The sequence below is a fragment of the Rissa tridactyla genome, chromosome 6 (genome assembly GCF_028500815.1).
Source record: "Rissa tridactyla isolate bRisTri1 chromosome 6, bRisTri1.patW.cur.20221130, whole genome shotgun sequence".
NCBI classification, from domain to species: Eukaryota; Metazoa; Chordata; class Aves; order Charadriiformes; family Laridae; genus Rissa; species Rissa tridactyla.
This window is the reverse complement of record NC_071471.1, coordinates 23,868,927-23,891,072: the sequence shown is the minus strand read 5'-3', so window position 1 is coordinate 23,891,072 and position 22,146 is coordinate 23,868,927. Positions and strand designations below refer to the sequence as shown.

The following is a 22,146-nucleotide window of genomic DNA, read 5'->3' as shown; positions in this document are numbered from 1 at the left end:
GGGTGAAGAAATGACATCACCTTATTCTGGGGACCTTTTTCATTTTCCTACCCATTAGTGCCATGGTTATATACTGTGCAGGGAAGCTGTAGGCACTTAGTGTCTTTGAGAACTCCACTGCTTTGCAAGATGTTGAAGTTGGCTACTGACCCCAAAAGCTTTTGGTGTGGGAAAGTGTTGAGAGAGAAAAAGAGAACAGATGGAAACTGATAGACATCCCACTGCTGTCTCATTTCCTTGGGAAACCATGCTAAAAATAAGTTGAAAACTTGGGGACTGATGCTTCATCGTAAGTGAGTGCCCAAACCCTTGACAGTTGTTCTCTCTTATCCAAGAAACCTTTAGGTGGACTCTAAGACCTATACTTTAGTGAATCAGAACTTTAATTTAGGGAACAATTATATATTTCTGATGTAAAATGATAATCTATTGTTTCAACGATAGCTGAATATATGTTAAGATTGGAATACAGAGAAACACATTGGAGGCAATTGCAACAGGCGAGCTTCCGTGTGTGTAATAGCATTGAGTACGCAGCAAGAGTTAGTTACGATTTGAGGTTGAGTCTTATGCCTTCCATTAGCATGATATGCAACAGGGCAATGTATTCTTTATTTTTCATTCTTAACATTCTTGATGTGAGAGAAACAGGAGCATACGCAGTTTGTGCTCCTAGGCATAAGTAGGTGAAGCTGCCGGGGTGGAATGAGCTGTAGTGTATTTTACCATGCGTACTGCCAATGAAATCATGCAGGCATTTCTCAGACTACCAACTGTGCATGCACAAAGCTTGAAAATATCTGCGCTGCAATCTAAGTGACTACTCACATCACATTATGATTTATTAGGTTTTAAAACTGTTTCCATATTATTACTGTAAATAGTTCAACCCTGAATTCTTCAACCTAAAATGCTCTGATGTCACTGCGCTTTAACTAGCTTTAGGAAACCAGAAAAGTTAAACTGAACAAAATTACCTTTTGCTTTAAACAGCTGTAATGTTTTTCTCCAGACCTTAGATGAAGGGAGCTGTAAACATGCTTCTGAAATTATTCTCCTACCTAGAAGTTAAAAATAGAACTTAAAACTCACTCTAGTTCCATTGCTGTTACGGGAATTGGAGAAGAAATTAATTGAAGTGCTATGACCTGAGTTAAGCAGGGAGTCATATTTAGATGATCAGACAAGCTTCCTTTAGCCTTAAAACCCAGAGGTCTCAAAGTCGTATGCAACTTATATAGAGTGAAAATAAATAGTTGTGTTTTTATTTTTCTAGTCTTTGGAAATTACGTGAGATAATTTGAAATTACAGGAAAATGTGTGGCATTCCCCTGGGAATAATGACTTTTTTCAGTGGTTTGCTTAAGGGCTTTTGGTACCAAAATAGTAACGAGACTCAAAGTACAAAGAAGGTTGATTTAATATTCCTTTAGGGAACTGTCCTGAAGAATATGTAACAATCTGCTTCAGACAAGCAAATGTGAACCCAAAGACGTATTCTAAATACCACATTCTTCCAAGCATTCACATACAATTGCATAACTGCCAGTGACAATCGCATTCAATTGTTAAAGGAAATAATTCTGGCTGCATCTTTGAACAGATGGGTAAAAATGGAGTGTTTATTAAGGCCAGAATAAATTGGCTTGCTTTGAAGAGGTCAGCAGATTACAGTAATCTTCCCTAGCCAAAACATTTGGAACCATTCTGAATATTTTTTTTTTCTTAATCTATCTCTTAGAATATTTAGCTAACTTGTAGATGCTAAACTCAAGCTGATGACATCTGTATTGGATGTGAGATTTTCCTGCTTTGAAGATATGGTTTAGGGATCATTGTTTCTAGCACAGAAAACTAATTGTTCAAAGGGTACAGAACTATAAAAAGTGAAATCTAAAAATTAAGAGCAAAGAATGGAAGTCTTCCATATGATTTTCTACGGAATTTGTAGAAATAGTCATGCTTGACACTTTCATATGCAGAATGTAAGTAATGTTTAGCAGCTGTTCTGAAAAAAGAATTCACCTGCAGTTCAGAGCGTTTCATGAAACCTCGGTTTATTGCTGTTCATTACAAATATTTTGTACTATTTTTTTTCTGCTTGACTAAATACTATGCTATCTCCAGTCTATAATGCAAGAAGCTAGACCGTGTCTTTGAAGTTCCTTTGAGATTTAGGCTGTGAATGGATTCTAGAATTTAAAGTGGAATATATTAGAAAAAGCATTCTATGTCAAACACTTCCTGCATCTATTTACTGTCATTCTTTTAAAAATTAAGGATATTTAGATTAAAAAAAGCATTGAATTTTACTTAAATTCTCTCTCTATTAATTTCTAAAGAAAAGTATAATCCTGCAATGGTTCTGCGTCTGTAACTTTCCATACTGATATTACAAACAGTCTTAGACCCTTAGAAGTCTACCTACATTGAGGACAGTCCGTCAAATTTAAGTTTGACAATTTATGGAAGTATCTTTGGTTTTTTTAATGCATATATTCTGCATGCAGTATATGCCCTATACCAAACGCACGTTTATGTCACTGCACATTTATTCTGCCACAAGCGCCCACAACAAAACAGCTAACTGATGCCTCGCACGGAAGGGCTGGAGCCCAGGAGTCTAATCACTGTGGTGGAACAATGCAGTCCAAGCACAAGTGAAGGAGAGCTGCAGGCTGTGTGTATTTTGACATGAACTCTGACTTAATTGTGTACGTCATGGGCTGTGTATGTACTTTATTTTCCAGGTATATCTGTTAGAAATACGGGTGATACGGATGTTGTTATGCTCCACTGTGTTTTAATAGCTTTCGGCCATTTTTTTAATTCCATGCAATTACAAGTGCCAACCAGACGTTCATGAATTTTCGTCTTCCTTATCAAATGTTCACGTTTTCATGTTTTGTTTGTCTATACCTAGTATATCACCTTACAGAGTGATCAGATCAGACATTCAATAATACTTGTATTGCAAATATATACAAAGAGATGCTGTCAAGCTGTGTATGTCTGTTCTTGCAAACTTCATAAAAAATGCAGCCAAAGGGGTTGTCCATCTGTTACCAGTGTGATGCAGTTTATGATCTGTGTGCTTTTTAGCTCTGAAGTAACTTCTGGAAATTCACTTAAAATTTTTTCTCCACAGAATTTGATTTTACTATTCCTTGTCATTGAAAAACTTCAGGAAATATATTTTTAACTCACCAAAAAGATAGCAGCATTTGATTATTAGAGACCTAAAATATGATAGCGGATTAGAGGTCTGGAATTAGGTCTGTTTCACCAGCCTGCCTTCCTTTTGTTAATCAATATAATGAGTGTTTGTTTCCAACGAACTGGAATCTGTAATCTGTATTTACATGCATTGCGTTTAGACAGGAGTGTATGACATATGACCAACGATGTTCTTAGTTGACAGTTTGTTTCAATCAGTTTTATTTATTTGTCTAGCAGTAGAGCATTAATATGTATTAGCGTATTTTCTCATATAGTAAGAATAATGTTTTGGGGTTTTTTTAAGGTTTTTTGAACGATTCAGTTACTAAATGCATTGTGGCTCTACGCTTGACTGTGATAGTGAAAGTCAGTACCTGCATGCCTGTGGGAAGCCATTCAGATAACATCCAGTGTTCGGGGAAAGGAAAATGTATCACCAAACCAGATGAGGTAAGATGAATTTATCAAGACCTTCCTGTAGGGTGAAAATTCCGTGATAATATAAATGCAGGGTAAATTGTACTTGTTCCCCTGAGTGTATGCATACCTTGCTGCTGTGTAATAGGCTTCAAAAGCTCACAGGTGTTACTAAATAGTAACAATGTGTTTATTTGCTATTCTTAAAAATCAAGCACTTAGAAGTAAGAAAATGACTGACGTGAGATACAAAGATACCCTACCTGGGCAATAAAAACAATTATTCAAATTAGGTATAAGGTAATGCGTTGTGCATCTTACTGTCACTACACAAGAATATTCCTCTGTGAGGTGAGGAGCGCGTGGTGGCGCTTGGGATGCCCAATCTCCAGACCAGTATGTTCCAGTTTGTGAAGTCTTCAACCTTCTTTTGGTTTTAGGTCTGATTTAATCTAGTACTTATCTCTCCATGTCTCGATAATTGCTTGCTCAGAAATCACTGATCAGTGCAACGGAATTGTCTGAGCATAATTATGAGAAGAAACAGAATGGAGTAATTTGGTAATGTTTGGAAGTTTTCCTGTACAGCTTTCTCCTTTACATGGTACTGCACCAAGAGATTGCAACAGCGACAGCAATTCCACTGGCCACCGTGAATTATTTGTGCCATCTAGTAACATGAGAAAATAAAAAACAAATGTGTCAAATTTGCAGTCTGCATACTGCTTTTACAAAACCAGCCTTCTGTGAACGAGATCCTGTATTCTCTGTTACCTTCTATACGTGTTTTTTTTTTTTAATTTTATGGATTAAAAGTAATTTACAGCACAAATATGCACAGTTAATCTTTGGTTTTATTAAATTCATTTGGGATATAAAAGCAATAGTAACTGTTGAGTAAATATTAACAGCTGTGAGCCTGCTGTGAGCATAGAAAATTTGGCATATTTAGGGAATTCACTGTTAGTTCATCTGCTAGCACTTCCTGATTTAAATTCTCAATAAGCATGTTTGATAGAAAAATGGTGTTTTGAATTGTAACAACAATAATTAAATTGCTACAGTAATCTATATATGCATGGCAGTGGTAACATCTGGAAGAATTAAGCATCTACTTTATTTCTCAAAAATTAAATTTTAAAAATCTTGAGGTAACGTGTGAATGCACTTATTGAGAGATGTGTTTAGAAGTAAGTGCTACTCTACCTCACCATCTGGCTGGTATACAAATAAATTATTCATTCGGATACAGTGTCCTGTTGCCTAGTCCAGTTTAGTTTTTTCTGCTTTACTATATTTAACATATTTGTTTTATGAAGTCAGCATCTTGAATTTGATTTATGTAAGTAATATATTCACAATTGTAAATAATATATTTACTATATATAACAGCATATCAAAATGTCACCTTTTTCTAATTTTTGTCGAGAGTTAAACCCTTTGATAAACAACCTTATTTTCTATTTTTTTATGTTTGTCCATTTTTATATCTCTAATTTCTTTCTCTTATTGCATGTAATATGTCACAAAACAAAAATAAATTATTTCCTGTATCTATGCAGAAGCATTAATGCTTTTCTGTATTAAGGAAAATGTATATTTGGCCTTTAATAATTATCCATGTTTTATAAATCTTTGAGACACGGCAAGTAAAATAAAATGATATTTACAAAGAAAGACAAATTGGCTTCATGGCAAGATAGAGGAGCTGTTATGTCCCTCATAAAAAGATAAATCAGTACCTGTACGTCGCCACCTTTAATCTTGCCGTTGAAAGTTTTTTATGTTAAGACTAGAACTGTTAGTGATAAATGACCTCTCCTCATGCACATGTAGTTTGTTGCTTTCCCTGGAAAATGAATAGAAAAATTTAGGATTGTTCAAAAATATGTCATGTTGTCTGTTTGTCCATAACGTTTTTCAAATCTATCAGCTTTCCTTACTCTTTAGCCTATTAGTTACATAGTAGAACTGATTCAAGCATAGCACAAACAATATAGGTAAAAATAGAAGGTGCATATTCCCTTAAGCAGGGTGTTTTTTGACATTGTTTAACTCATTTTAGGTGAGATATGTCCTAAAATATCTTGGTGATTTCCCTTACGATGGAGCAAACAACTGCCAAGATTATGTGCTCGACGTGTACCAACCATTGTGTCAGTTTCCCACAAGACACATTGTCTGCACTTCGTTTTGCAGAACTGAAACTTTAATTTTCTTTAGGTTTACAACATGCCCTTTGTGATTTGCTGTTTGTTTTTACTTATAATTCATTCTGTTTTGCACAATCTAGTCTTGCAGGATGCAAATCAACTTCTTAGAAGCTTATTCATGGTATTAGCTCTTTTACGCAAAGAGCTCTGCTGGCTATAGTCATTGCTTCCAGTGCCAAGAAGATTAATGATTGTCTTTGTGTTTTTATGTACTTCATATTTTTATTCCAAATCTAGTTTAATATAAAAGAATGTAGTAACACATCTGCTTAATGGGAAAGTTGAATGTAATTAACAGTCTGCAGTGATATAAGTGCAGTGGCATACCGCTACCTCTGGAATGCATAAAACTATAAACAAATGGATTCTGGTCTAACCTGGAAGTCTTGGCCAGTTTTTACTCATTCCTTACTGATACACAACTTAGCTTCTACTCAGCTAGAAGCTTTTTATAGAGTGTGGATATGAAATGGAAAGCTTTTAATGGCAGAAGTTTCTTTTTCATTTATTGTTCCTTCTGAAAGGAACATAAAATTCACCACTTCAAACAAAGTTCTGTGAAGTGAGGTGATGCTGAGTCAAAGGGATGCCTTTTCCTTCGTTTGTATGAGCTTTGTACCTCTGCTTTGCTGCCATGCTTGCCATTCTTCCACAAGAGAAGTGGTAATGTGTCAGAAGGCTAATGCTGGTCTTGGCATCACTACAATATAAATACCACTTTCACATTTATGTACTCAGCTTTACACCAGAATAAGTTGTCCTCAAACCACTAATCTGTGAATGGAAGAGGAAAAATCTTGGTATTAATCCAAAGAGAGAGACCAGAAATTTGAATTTCTGATTCAGTGTAGGATTTTCAAGTGAACTTTGGCCATCCATTGGGTTTGAGAGCCTCAATTTTGCTTACGTATGGGGATAAAATGATTTCTTTTGCGGATTGCTCTGTTCTGTAACTTCAGCTTGCCCATGTAAAATATGGAAGAGCTAACTGTGTAAATACGAAATTTTATTGCTAGAATTAGAACCTTTGAGATTTACACCAAAATTATTGGCCTCTGCACTGAGAAATGATGTATTGAACTGAATAGTGATGACTTCCATGTCTTCTATATGGGTTAGAAGCTTTGGGATAGATCCACTTGATTATGTTTGTAGAAAAGCTAATTATAAAAAAACCTCATTTATACCTAAAGGCATGCTCTCCTGCATATGTACTTTGTTTCCTAAGTACACTATAGTCCTAAATACAAGCTATGTAATTATCATGCAGCAATGTTTTCCTCAAATATTACAGCAACTCACTGTCAATTGTAATAAATACTGAAAGTCTTTCTCAGCAAGAGAAAGAGTAGACATTTATTTTGTTCTGGTCATCTTAACAACTTCTTTACTATAGTTTAAAAAAAAAAAGTGAGCTTTTATCGTATCTCTTGTCTGAAATTTAGAATCTGATGAGCATGTGTTGTGAGAAAGGGGCAAAGAGGTTTTGGCAGAAAATAAACAGCATATCAGTCAGTGTAAATGTAACTAGCCCCATGTTGTGCAGCTAGTAGGACAGCTCTGGGTTCCCCTACTTGTGCACTACCTTCTCCAGTTTCAGTTGCTCTTTCTCCTGTTGCTACTTCCAGTGCTACGGCCTTGTATTTCCACTTATTGTTCTCACGGTAAGATGACGCATCAGTAAACCACACCCCAGTAACATCACTGCCTTCCTTCAGAGGAGGTCCTTCTTGGATCGGAGATGGTCTGTTTGGTGGAGATCGGAACAATAGGGCACCATCTATATCCTTTTGCAGCTTGGATACTTTAACACTGCCTTCAGAGATTGGCATGATTTCATTAATGCCTTCTAAATAAGCATACCACTTTCGAATTGTCGGTTTCTGGGCAATGCCGGCCGGTGGTGCTGTTCCTTTGTGGACCACATCTAGGAGGCAGAAAGGTCCCTGAATGATCACACTCTGTTCTCTTCTTATTTGCTCTGCTCGTTGCAACGCTTGCACTAGGGACAGTAAACCTTCTCAAGGTCTGAATATCTGCTCTCAGTATCATTAAAGGAGCGAGAGCTAAATTCCAGTGGCCTTTCTGGTCCTGCTGGTCCCTTCTGCCATAAGTTGCAATGAGAACCATGTTCACTGAACCCCCTTTCTACATGGACAGGGGCAGTTGGATGTATAGGACCAAGTTGTTGGAATAACCTTAGCTCCTTTATTAGCAGTTCCAGTGCATTAGTATGTTGGTCAGTCTATTCCCAGGATTTACCCTTTTTGAGCAAATTATAAAGGGGGCAAGCAATGATGGAAAAGCCAGGGATGTGTTTACGCCAATAACTTAAAGTTCCCAGAACTTGCTGTAACTCCTTCGCACTGGATGGATTCTGTCCACGTTCTATTTTTTTCAGGGTATCCTGAGGGACAGAAGCAGCTCCTTTAATCCACCAGACCCCCAGAAATTTAACTTCCTGTGCAGGTCCCTGACACTTTGGGTCTGGAATTTCCAATCCTAAATCAAGTAGTGTTTCTTGGATGTTTTCCATCATGTCTTTTACACTTTCTTGGTTCTCTCCCCCTATTAGGATGTCATCAATATATTGGTATACCGTACATCCCTGTGAAACAGGAATCTCTGATAGGACTTTAGCTAAAGCATTGTGAGCAATAGTGGGGGAATGTTTGTATCCTTGTGGAAGTCAGTTAAAAGTATATTGGATTCCTTTCCATGTGAATGCGAACCGTGCTTTGTCCTGCTCAAGGAGGGGAATCATAAAGAACATGTCTTTAACATCTAAGGCAGCCATCCAAGAATGGGCAGCTACTTGTATCATTGTCGCAATTTCAGCGATATTCGGAACCACGGCAGTCAGGTGTGCAGTATTGGCATTTAACTTTCGGTAATCTACTGTGAAATGCCATTGCCTGGTTGGTTTCTTTACTGGCCACACCGGTGAATTAGAAGGCGAATGAGTTCTCTTAATGATGCATCTTTTTTACAAATCTAATACCACCCCTTTAACTCCTGCAAGTGCAGCTGCAGGCAGTGGATATTGCTGAACGTTGGTGATTTTAGAGGGAGGTAAAGGTATGGAAGTTTCCAATAGTCTCAATTTCCCTCTGTCCAATCCCTTTTTGCGTCCTACAAAACTCCATACAGTTCCATCTGGAACTTTCCACATTTGCCCACGCAGCACATCAAATCCTAGGAGGTTAGTATGCAAGGCACCCACTAACACTTCTGCCCTAGTCATTCGTTGTTCTCCTGGCAACCAGAGGTTAGTTTTTGCGGTGGGGCATGTTTTTACCATGCCATCAATTCCTGTGAAGTTGACTCTGCATCGGGTGGGATTTATACCTAGAAGTTGTGCCGTTTTGTTAGTGATTGCAGACGTTTGGGCTCTGGTATCAATAACAAAGTTTACCGACATCTTCCAGGGTCTAACAGGAATGACAATAACAGATTTGGAGTCTTTATGAGAGAGCCATTGAATCATTAGTACCCGCTGGGCAGGGTGGCTCACTGCCCTCCCTGGGGATAGGAGATTTTTGGCTGGGACTCTGACGAATCAGTCAAGTTACGCTCTGGTGCAGAAGGCACAATTTTCTCATGGCTTGGGGCCTCTCTGGTTAGACTTTTCTGTCCAGCCAAATTATTCCTTCTAGTTAGAGATTGGACCAGTGTATGGAGATCTCCCACAGGGACACTGTGCAAGAATTGTCGGGGTACCTCCAGTTCTAGGCCTTTAAGCCACAACTCATTTTGGTCCTTATCAGGCTTAATCTTTCATCTGATTTAGGGTTTTGAGCATGAGTTCGGACTTGGTGAACCTTTTGGGGGTGTTTGGAGGATTTTTCACTAGTTAGGCTGGCCCAGACCATTCGGCGCTTGTATTGGTCTATTTCTTGTACATATTCATTCCAGGTGGGTATGTAGTGACGGTGGCTCCGCTGACAAGTACCCGGAACATCTTGTATGCGATCTTGAGTGCTGACAACAAACAGATTCAGGCAATCAGGAAGGCCATAGATGAGAGGGGCTAATCAATCGGGGTCAACAGGGGCTGACATTGGAGATTTCCGAAATTCCTCTCTGTCATACATGGCTTGCAGACAAGCTGCTTTCCGTATTGCTGCACACAGATCAGTGTAGCCTGTAGCTCTAATCTCTAATGGCTCCCCCCTCTCTCACGGATCCATACCACCTGCCCAATAGGCTGCTCGAGCGGTTGGGGAATAATTATGATCTCCGGGCATAGTAGTTAAAAACACTCCTGGTCCCCAGGAGTGTCCTGCTTCTTCCTCACTCAACATAATTCTATTTCCTCCTTCAGAAGGAACTCACCACACATACTCAACAGCTGACTCTCCTGGCCACCTTGAATAGTTCTCCCTTATTTTTGCCAACTCTGTTGGTGTCCACGGAACAGTATGCACAGTGGTGTGGACTTCATCATCATCATCAACCGCGGTTTCAGTTTTAACCAGAGGTTGTAAAGGAAAGACTTGGGATTTCAAAGTAAAAGTCCCTTCCGCCTCATCTTCTTCATCGTCCTCACTGTTAGACCAAAAATCTCCAGTCTGGGTTCTGGAATTTGGACAACACATTAGCTTTCGAATTTTGTTGGACCTGGGCCGAAGGCTGCTTTTAAGAGCCCAGTCACCCTTTCCAATAACATTTTAAGTTGGAGATTTTTCACTCCCAAGTAAAGCATTCCATTTTCACACTAGCTTATCAACTTGAGTTCTTAGTTTTTCTCCTGTCTCCTTCTGAAAAGCTAATGATGACTTCAACACCTCATTCTCTGATTTCAGAGTTGCGTCGTCTACAGCAGAAATCAGATTAGGAGCAGGGGTTTCCCTAGCTTCTTGTTGTGCACAAGATAGACAGGTGCCTAACACTGCACAAATCACACCCTTGCCTTTCCCACTCTGAGCTTTAGTGAAGCCTGACACTCTTCAATACCTTCTACCACTTTCTCTTCATCCTCACAAAATTTTTGGGCCCACTCGTTCCCAGCCTGGGAAAGGGGCACGATCATATTTTTGCAGCAGTTTATTCATGGCAATCCTGCTGACTATGCCAAATTTCTGTTGCGAGAAAGGGGCAAAGCAGTTTTGGCAGAAAATAAACCCCCTTGCTTTCTAGCACTCCTCACCGAGGTGGGAGGCCAGGTGCGGCTAGGTTTAAATTCTGAGTGATGCCCAATTCACCACTATCAGTCCAATTGCATTTAATATATATTAAACTGTTACGATTTGGATACACTAGTAGTGGACTGCACCTTCAGTCTAGTCACGCTCATGAACTAGCATGGCCACTCTTGAGTCTTTGGTCATGTTCGATGAGAAACTGAAATGACTAGCTACTTAAACAGTGCAGTTTGTTTAAACAACAGTTATATAGGTTCTTAAGATTGCCGGTGATAAATACACTGTCTGCAAAGCACGTGCAAATAAAAGTATTGTTAAATATACAAAATGCACAACAAAGTTATAAACAATACAGCCTGGCTATAAATGCAGGAGAGAGATTCTTTAGAGAGATTTCTAAGTTTTACGAGGAAGTGCTCGGTCCAGTCTAAGTCTTACCTAAAGGCGTCCCTATGGGGGGGAAGAAAGGCTCAGCCTGTCAACTGGTCCCAGAAGTCAAAGGCAGTCAGTGATGGAGTCCTCCTTGACTTCTCCACGATGGTGTCTTCCCTGATATCCCCTCTTTCTTGGGCTATTTTTATACTATTTTTTACCTTCAAGGTGGAGTTTGAGTGACTTTAGTCATAAATACTTTTATTATGATTGGTGTAAAATTCTCTTGCTTCGTATTTAAAGGGGTAGTTTACGAAAAATTCAGGGCACAGATTCAAGGAGGAGTGGTCGCACCTTAGAGGCAGGTAGCCGTTGGGATGGAGGTGTGTTTTGGTATTATAATGACATTATAATGAGCAAAGTTTGCACAAAGGACAGCATTTCATCAGAATCCGACAAAATGTTGGCTCAGGGTACCAAATAGGCAGCTTATCGGTTCCATGGTACCATCTCATTCCCATGTCTGATGTACATCACAGGGCAGGGCTACGGAAGGTCACATTCCATTCCTTCCCGCGGGTAGCTTCGCAAGAAATATTGTACAGGAAATCGCAGATGTTGAATTCTTCGCATGCCAGCCGCAGCTGTATTCTAACTTAGAAGCCTTTTGATTTTATACCTTTCCTTAATGTGTGAACAATGCTTTATTTTTGACCATTTTAGTAATTGTTCCACAGCATGTGATTACTCTGCTTACTTAAAATAGGGCAAAAAGTACTATATTCCAACTATATTTTTAATACGACACTTACAGACAATTGGATTGGGTAACAGCAAATTATATTAAAGAGTTTATTATATTGCCATCCAAATTGGTATATGATAGATTTATACTCCCACAATCAAGTAAAATACACAGATGAACTGTCTATTGATAGTAGGTAGTTTTGGAATTCTTAGATAGTGACTTTAATACTAGCATTATTGCAGTGTGTAGTTTTTTCTTGACTTAGTTTTCCTCAAATATGCTAGTACACATAATCTATTCAGAAAAAAATATTAATAGTATCATTTGAGAAAAGTGAAGATGACATGCCTAATAAAAGTGATGACACCTAATCTTCTCTACAGAATATTGTCTGCATCTCAGAACTGTTATCTGTCATTAAACATTTCACTTTGAAGTGTTACAATGCTTTTCTTTTCTGCTTTCAAAACCCATTTTGTTAACTACACTTTATGGTAAATTGATCCTTATATCATACTCTTAGAGAGATAGCCATATGTTCTGAGCTTTTTTTAACTTCCTATTTCATTAATATTGTTGAAGCAATGACTGATTGTTGCATTGTTTAAATATATTAATACTTATAACAATCAGCTTCCATGGCTTTGAAATTAGATTTTAGTGCAGGTAGGGCCATGACGTTTGTGTCTATGTGGACAGCACAGACATTCCCTTCCTCTCCCATGAGTGGTTCGGGTAGCGATGCACTTTGCCTCTTGCTCTCAGATCTATCATAAAACTACCATGAACCTGAGCCCACCTAACAAACACGGTACCTCTCTGTTCTGACAGAGTTAACTTTGATGGGATGTTATACTTCTTGGTTCTCTTGCTTAGGGATGTTTTTAGAATCAGATAGATGTAGATAAGCCTGTTCTTATTTTCAGTGTGTATGCAAGCACCAGAAACACATTTAGATGAGATCAGGACTTGATCTCTTCAAACAGGGTACCGAATCTAGGTACAGTGCTGTGCTCTATTCTTGTCCATTTGAAGAAAAAATACCACTTTTTCAGACTATGGTATCTCACTTTGTTCATCCGGAACAGGTGAGTTATTGAGACAGGCAGCAACCTTGATTTTGTATTAAGTCTAAACTCAACACTCCATTCCAGAAATGACAACAAATACTTTAAGTCAATACCATAATTTAGTATCAGTAACAGTTAGAACAGCTGTGAAGGATGCTGCAAGCAACAGGTTTATATGTGCTCTTTACCTGGGTCCTGATCCTATATATGCACAATGGCACTGCATGACACAGATGATATGAGATGTTGAAGACAAACTAACTTTGAACCACTGATCACTGTTGTTCCTAGGGACCAAAGTGACCCCTGCGCTGATGTGTTTTCCATCAATACTATATGGAAATGTGAAAATATTTACTGTTCATTTAGTTAATTGTTTAGTTCTTAAAGTGATTATCTGTTTCACTCTGTTAGCCTCTTTCCTACATAGCTCATATGAATTATCTTCAAAGTAAATTACTGTGCTATGTGGTTATAACGATTTTTGACTGTGTTTTGCTTGCCTGTCTTTCCTTTCTGTTTAGCCACAGCCTTGTTTGGAAACCTGTCATTGCTAATGTGTGAGATATTCAGAACTCTTTTGTGAAGGGGCTTGAGCAAATATCAGAGCATGCATAGACCGTACGCCTGGCAGGGACTTCTGCCACTCCAGATAAATAACATACCCATCATTTTGAGTTTTGGAGATGTGTGATATTAATCCTTGTTTAAACTCTACCAGTGTAATATTTTTAAGGAAGAATGCAATCTGGGTTTTACTGAGTAAAGTTTTTTATTTGTGTGAAGATGATTATTTTCTTTCCTACTCAGGTCACAGCTGTTTATTCATATGAATCAAACACAAGTGAAAAATAGAAGACAAAATACTCACCCCACCTCTTTGTTTCTAGTTCCATGCACATTCTGTACTTTGCGTGACAATGTTTGTGCATGGGACAGCTGCGTTCCAGCCCTAATGATCTGCCTTTGAAATGTTTGAGAGTGATGTTGCCATCTAGTGTTTAACGAACAAAGAAAATAAGATATTTGATCTAAACGCATACTACAGATGAGAAAGCTTGCTTCCATTCTTTGAGACTTCCTTGGCAATCTTAGAGACCTAATTGTTTTTTTTTTTAAATATAATCTTAAGCATTTTATTACTAACAAAAATGTGCCATGTCATGCCTACTATAGGTATTTAAGGTCTTTAACAGGTCTAGTGTTTTTGATCTTTTATTAAGCAGCAAGGTTTGGAGAAAGTAACAAATAGATTCAGAAGAAGACCTATTTTACCAGAACTGAAGGGGTGTGTCAGTACTGAAGTACCACTGAAGTGAGCCTCTGGGACCCCAGCCCTGACCTTCGCATAAAGGATGCATCTTTATAGTAGGATCTTATTGCACTAAATGTGCACATTATTTATTCTCACAATTATTCCAGTCTATGAATGTAATTTCTGGAATGGAAGAAAAAATTCATAGTGATTTAGACATCATGGATCTGATCCCAACCTCCTCATCTAGATGAAATTCCCTACAGCATTAAAAATTCCAGCTGAAGAATTGGTGCAGGTTTAGTATTTCAAAGAGTAACTTTATGCAGTTGATGTATTTATGGCAGCTACTGTTGTTATGAACAGGAAAACAAGAAAAATATCTTTGTTCAGTAGAGTATTCGATGAAAGCATAATCTTTGAAAATTCATTGTGAAGTACATTTCCTGGTTGTTTTTAGGCAACTTTTTTCTGTGACTGCGAGGATGCTTATCAGGGTTCCCTGTGTGAAGAATTTGACGCCTGTCAGAGCCAGCCCTGTCAGAACAACGCAACCTGCACCGATGTAGCACAGAAACACGACGGGAACAACTTCACCTGCAGCTGCCCGCCCGGTAGGTTTTGTATTACGCTTTGAATAATGCATTTTTGTTTTAACATTCGGGCATATCTTTTGCAGAGCAGTGAACTGTGCAACTTCAGGTACTAGGAAAGAAAGAAAATACAACAACCACATAAGGGTAGTTTTTAAAAGGCTGTGGAAGATTCTTCATCTGTGAACAATGCCATTGAAAGCGCACATCTGAGACATAACATAATGAGTGAATTATTCATAACTAATAGAACTTCACCTACTAAGAAGAGATGACGGAAACCTAGTTTACATCAGCTTTTTCTTGATCGTTTTTTTTTTTTTTCTGTTCAATATAGATTTTATGTATACATTATAACTAACCTTTTACTAAACACGCTTTCATTATAACTAGTAAACTCTTTTCTGCAGTTGCACCGATCGATTGGAAGAAAATTCTCTCCACACTATGCAGTGGTTGGATTTTTTCCTCAAATGAGCGTAAATTTTGAAAACTCTTAAAAATTAATAAACTAAACTGAGTAATTTGTGGGCTTGATTAATAAGTGTCTGAGTTCTCTGAAGTGATTTTAAGAACATTTGCTTCAAAAATTTGATCAAATGAATATAGAAGTATAAATTGAAATTAAAATTAAACTAAATACAATGATCATATGCTGGAGGGTAAATTAAAGATACATGCTGACAGAAAAAAACCTTACTTAAATGGCTATTATAGAAAACTTTGTTATCTGAACTTTAAATTTCAAAACCAAACTCAATTATCATAATAGAACAGTTACTTCAATATATATTTTCTAAAATTATTTAAAAATAAAAGTTGGCTAACATTAGGATTAATAGCAGATAGTTTAGTAGTTTATTTTCCTTCCTACAAACATTTTACTGTACACTTTCATTTCTGTAATACTGGTCAGTTGATATTAGAGAGAAAGGGGACTTACCTGAACAAGAAAAAAAGTGTGTGTGGGGGGAAGGGCGGGGCAGAAAAAGCCACCAAAATCCGAAGATGGTTCCAGAATAGGCCCTAAGATCTGCAGAATATAAAAGCTACATCATAAAAAGCAGATGGAGAAATTAATGATTTTTTTCAGGTTTCTAGTGGTTGTGTCTAAATGGTTATTGACTGGCTTCAATGCTGGGTGGGTATTTGTGTGCATTAAATATATATAAAAGGTAAATGTAGCAATACTTCCTTTATTCTGCTCTAAAGCAGGATCACGGAGTGGGTGTTCTGATATTCGCTTAAAGATGGGAATGTTCTTATTCTTTACCCTAACACATGTCAGCAGAGGTTAGAGAAACTTTTAGCTGCACTGGCCTGAAAAATGACTGAGCCAGAAGCGGGCGGATGCAAGTGATGCTTTAATGGGGCTGTCATGTACTGTCCTCTGAACTGTTTTGTGGTCTTTGCAGTTCAGAAAATAAATCAGCAATGGCAAATTATTAAGGCCCCTTCATTCTCTCCAAAGGCCAGGGCGTTTCCTTTTAATTATACCTTCTCTGCCCCTAGGACTTCCACTTTTCCTCTCTTTGCTCAAAGTCACTATAGCGAATGTGCATCAAGAAAGGGATTTATATTTGTATTTTTACATAATGACCTGGATTTATACTGCCCTGGAAATAAACTGTGAATTTATTATGCAGGTGTACTCTATTCTATTTCATATATTTGCCAAAGGATCAACTGTCACTTTAACAGGATATGTAAATACAGTTGAATAATGATTTATATATGAGAAGAGAAAGATCAGAGTGGAACAAACTTCAAATGTTTGACCAATTCCTACCATTACTGTCGTGTTGAATACGGTTGATTGGTGATTCTTTTGGATTTTGACAAGGAGTTTCCAATTAGAAAAGAAAAAATATTTTTGTTTGTTGCGTTTGTATTGTTTGCTTTTATTGAGATAGCTATCTTGGAAATTGTTCTACATCAAGTACTATTGGGCTTATTTTCTTTTTTCAAATTCTATACTTCTATATATACTTCTATACTTCTATATGTCCCTTAGTAAAGCAAATTTTATCTTATTTCTGTAATGATATAAATTCCTGGTTGTTGGGGTTTTTTTGGTATTATAATCCTAGATATCTGCATCAAGTCCTTATGTATTTTTCTAAAATCTGGCCTCACCATATTTTTAAAACCTCCTTATGAGTTAGAAATGTAGTCACTATTAGGGACAGGCATTTCAGTTGCTCACTTCATAAAGTGTTAACACAATTGGAGAAAAATGGACACCATGAGTTGACAGGAATCAATGGCTAAGATTATGAAAATTTCTTGAAGAAAATTTATTTCTCTTACGTATTTTGGAAATAAAATATGTTTCTATTGATGTTTTTACTGTCTTTTAACTTTGGATTTTAGCCTTTCCATTAAAAAACTGTTTCTCAAAAATATAGCTTATGCCTTGTTATTTTCATAATTGTTTCTTCTCTGTGTCTCTAGGACAATTCTTAGCTCCTATGGGGAAAAAAATGATGTCAAAATTCTAAATATTTCCTTCTACATAACTCCTCCTACTTCTCATGGTATAAAACAAAGCTTACAATAGATGGAATGAAATTATTTGGTTTCCATATGTGAAGTCTTCTCTTCGAATGACAGTGTAATTAAGTCTGAAAATCCTCAGTAAGCCAAATACAGTTAACTTCATTTATTAGATTCTGGAACTTGCAAGGTTGTGCTCCATGGCCTTCACACACTATGTTTAGGTTTATCTTTTAAGTATTTTAAAATAATTTTTCTTAATTTTTTTAATAGTAAATGTCTATTGTTATTCAGGTGGCTTGATCATTGCTAATTTCAGTGGCTTGTGCTTCTATCCATAACTTTTTTCCCCCAAATTTGTGCCCAGACAACAAAAAATAGACAGGAAAACTAGCTGTTTTCATATAATTGTGAATTTTTAAAAAATATACCTTTCATATGGAAAAATATTAAAGAAAATGGTAAACAAGAGTTTAGTTATCATAGATGTCTCCATATGCCATTTTCAGAAACATTTCTATGTGAATAGGATCATGTTTGCCAAATCTTGATAGAAAGAAATGTTATAAAGATAAGTATCAGCAAAAAATGAACAGGTGTAATGATTCCTAAAGTGTATCTCACCAGAAAAACTGCTTCCCTCGCTCCCCTGTGGTGATTGCTTAGCAATTGTAGCACTTGTGACATATTTGCTTTGAAACTCCAGAATCATATTCTCTTTCAGATGGACAAAATATGCCCTATAGATAATAATAAGATGGGACATTCATTTTTGTAAAGCTGACATAAAATACCATCTCTTTTTTCCGCAAGCAATAATGACAATTGGAGGAAGTCAGACTCTTGTAGCAAGCGTCAGAGCAGCACAATCATTTCTGCCTTTCTTCTGCCAAGGTTCTTTTGGATAAATGTTGAATTCCAGGGTAATTTTTAGCTTTCACAAACTTGGTAACAGTTTGAAGATGGAAAAATGCTTAAATGAGTTAAGCATATTCAATACTGTGTTATGATTCATAAAAATAATAAGCTGAACGTGAGAACTTGAAAAAATATGAAGCCTATATATGAAAGAAATCAGTTGATGTAGTCTTCTATAATACTTCATTGCTGTTTTAGTGAATTTTGTGTGCATTTGAATTAGAATTATAGAAAATCACTAGTTATCCAGAATGAGGCTGATGTTCCTCCGAGTGTCTCGATCCGGTCCGGAGGAGCCACGTCATGAGAGCACAGCTCTGGTTTTCCACCTCATTATTTTTCCTCAGTTTAGGTGCTTTATGGGCATTAATCTGGATACAACATACAACAAAGTTTCTTTTCTCAGGTTTTGCTTTGCAGAAAATGGGATCACAATACAGCACATAAAAGCAGTAAGGTACACAGAGAGGAGAGTCTTGTACATCCTTTTCTACAGCAGTGCTCCAGCAACTCCAAATATAACAATCTGTGCTGAGAGCTATTTTATGGTGACATCAATAGATTTGAACAGGTTTAAGTATTAGCTCGCCCAAAAGACTTCTAAATCTTAATTTTGATTGCATTAAAATGTATTATTTAATCAAAATAAGAATATTCTTTTCTTTTTCCATTTTCTCCACTGCATAAGCAAAATCCTAGTCCAGGCATGTCCTCTATCTCACCTTGGGGTCTTTGTCTCAGATACCTGTTCACAGCAGCATATAAACAGTGTCACCTAGTCATAGCTTACTGGTCTTTAACACCAGCCATTGTGTTAAACATGCTTGTTATGGAAGATATTTGCAATTTTATGTAGGGCTCCATTTAAAAAAGAAAACATCTCTGTGTGTAGTTGTATCTTCAGTCGTGCATCCAAGATAGTTTCTTGGAGATAAATAAAAATTAGAAAGGGGAATGTGTGGTATTTGTTAAGGAATTTAAGTTTGGAGTATTTAATCATTTAGATTGTATTTTGTAAGTTTGTTCATTTTTTGGGGATGTGTTATAAGACATCAGACATATGGAACACAGCAAACTGATGGTCAAATAGTACAGTACACACAATCTGTAGCTTGTGAACTCAGAGGAGCTTATTTGGAAGAGTTTGCAACTGTGCTGAGCAGTTCTTCACAGCTCCCACTTAAAATAAACACTCTTTTTGAATCCCAGAAGTAGGAGCAAATGACAGTCATTCAGCATATGCACAAATAATTCATAATGTCAAGTCTTGTTTAAAGTCTTGCTAGAGATTATTGACTTGAGATTCAAGATGCGTTTGAAAACCCGTCAAAAATGACTTCTATTTTGGTTATATGAGAACCCAGAACTAACCTCCATTATACTAGTTTTGTCAGAATATTGCTGCTGGTAAAATACAATTGATATAATCTCTAGATTTCCACTACTTATTTATATTTCTCTAGTGAAGCATAAATTCTAATTAAAAATCTCATTTTATAAGAAATTAGAAGGCTGCCCTGGATTCTATTTCTAGGTTCTATTCTATTTGGTTAATTTTATTCAAGAAAACTAATGGTATTGTTTGAATCACCTAGTAATACATTTAGTGATAAAACATCATTTTCGCTATATTTTCTGAACGTTGTGTGTTGTTTTGTAGGTTACACTGGAGAGTTGTGCCAGTCAGAGATTGATCATTGCATCCAGAAGCCATGCCAGAATGGAGGTACCTGCTTGTCCAACGTCAATGGATTCAGTTGTCAGTGCCCAGAAGGTAAACAGCAAAGCCCTCTCTAATACCTCATACAAATTGGTGTTTTGTGGGGTGCACTTAGTCTAAATTTGCAGTTATATTTATATATATATTCTTAAATATTTTAAAAATTGTACCTTAGGCCATAATTGCAAGCAGAACACCCCCACCATGAGAAATCTTTGTATAATTAGCAATAGTATATAGAGTATGGTAGGAGCTTAGTGTTTCAGTACATACGTGGCACAGAAATGTTCGCTCATTCTCTGACACCTCTTCAGTAGAAATCAAGCTCCAGCACTGTAGGAAAGGTGGATCTGAGGAGCCTTAGGGTGTGCTCTGATTTTTGTGTTGTCCAGCCAGTAAATGTGTGAGAAAAGATGCCTCCCTTGTAGTATTTGCTTATTTCTGCATATGGGTCAGTTGGCTAAAATGTGTGTAAGAGCGATAATTCAAAACTGAAGGAATGATTTCAGTCCCCCAAAGTTTTAATTCATTCCCCTTTCTATTTGGACTTATTTCTTTCTCTGCATGAAAGCTTTTCAGTGATTCTCATTGGTACACACCGTAAATGCAACTTTGTGAAATGAGGACACTATGATGCTAAAATGTACGTTTTCGTAACTGATGGAAATGGCAGATGCCTAAATTGCTCATAAAAAAATTATCAGGAGTGAAAGCTCTCAATTATGAAACCTTCTCTTAGTTATTTATAATAAAGATTACAACCTTGAACTAATTATATTTCTGTTCTTACTTTATCTGTGGATGTTGTTTTTATTCTGTCAGGACCTTATGCTCGCTTTAAGGTACAAGTCTTTGATAAGTGTTCTGCTAACACACACTTGCTTGATAATGAAAATTATTTGTGATTTCTTTAGACTGGTTCCTTGCTTTTCTAGAGTGTTATGCTGTAATGAGTGACCCACTTAGCAGCTGTGTTGAAATACAGACACTGACATTTTGACAGCAATGCAGATCTTGCATTTGGAAGAACTTTGAAAATTGTTTGCCTTATAACTAGTAGCAAAATTCAGAGAGAAAATTATTACATGTTAGACTTGGTCAAGAATTTACTTGCATTTTTCTTAGGAAATCTGTTCAAGTATCTTTAAGGATGCTTGGCAGGAAATGATCTGCAATAATTAATGCTTGGAAAAATAGCTACTGGGATTTTTAGTTGTTTTAGAACTGCTGCATTTGTGTGTGGCATACCTTAATTGCTTGCTCCTGATGACCTATTAATCAATATGCTGACCATTTCTCAACTTCTCTCCTACTGCCATTGGAGACGCTGGCCACGGGACAGGGTTACTGGTGGGTTGAGGTGCCCCGCTGCGGGTGTGCTGCGGTGCTGCGGCTGGGATACGGTGCCTGTAGCATAGCTCTTCAGTGCCCTGCTGAAAGGCATTTATGCCTTGGTTGCGGTGCAGGGTTATGGCTGCTTTCCTGCCCAGGGAGCTCCTGCCAGCGGCAATTAGCCTGTGAATGGAGCGGGACGGCTGCCAGCTCCGCCTGGACCGTGGGCCTGGCACTGCCGCAGGCAGCCATGCTGCTCTCGCAGGAGCACCACCTGGCTGTGCCAAGGGCCCCGCACCGGTCCCTGTGCCGTGAGGGAGATCTGGAGCACGGGAGAGGAAAACCTTCCCTTCATCTCCCTCCAGAGATGTTTTCTCCAAAGGGAGTGACTGAGCGGTTGTTTGATGTGCCACTGCTTGACGTGTGGCGTTCTTACTCACAGCAGCTTTTCTGCTGCAGAACAAGCAACTCACTTGCACTTCTCTTTTCTCAGTTTTACTCACGTTTGGCTATCTCTGTGTTGTGTCACTTGTCCTGCGGTCTTGTTGCCTGCTTTGTTTCTTGGATATTTGTCTTCTGCGCCTTTCTTTGCCACTGATCCGTATTTGTGTTTGAGAAGTTTCCAGTTGTTTCTGTTGCGTGCTGTGCT

At 37.6% G+C, this 22,146-nt stretch overlaps 1 protein-coding gene across 1 annotated transcript in view; it reads left to right on the top strand.

Annotated features, from left to right (window-relative positions):
* Positions 1-22,146, top strand: part of DNER (delta/notch like EGF repeat containing) — a 136,832-nt gene that overhangs the window by 80,069 nt on the left and 34,617 nt on the right. Inside the window, exons 5-7 of the mRNA XM_054206376.1 lie at positions 3,524-3,669; positions 14,899-15,052; positions 20,106-20,219. Coding sequence (XP_054062351.1) covers positions 3,524-3,669; positions 14,899-15,052; positions 20,106-20,219 — 414 coding nt within the window. The remainder of the gene's footprint in view (positions 1-3,523; positions 3,670-14,898; positions 15,053-20,105; positions 20,220-22,146) is intronic.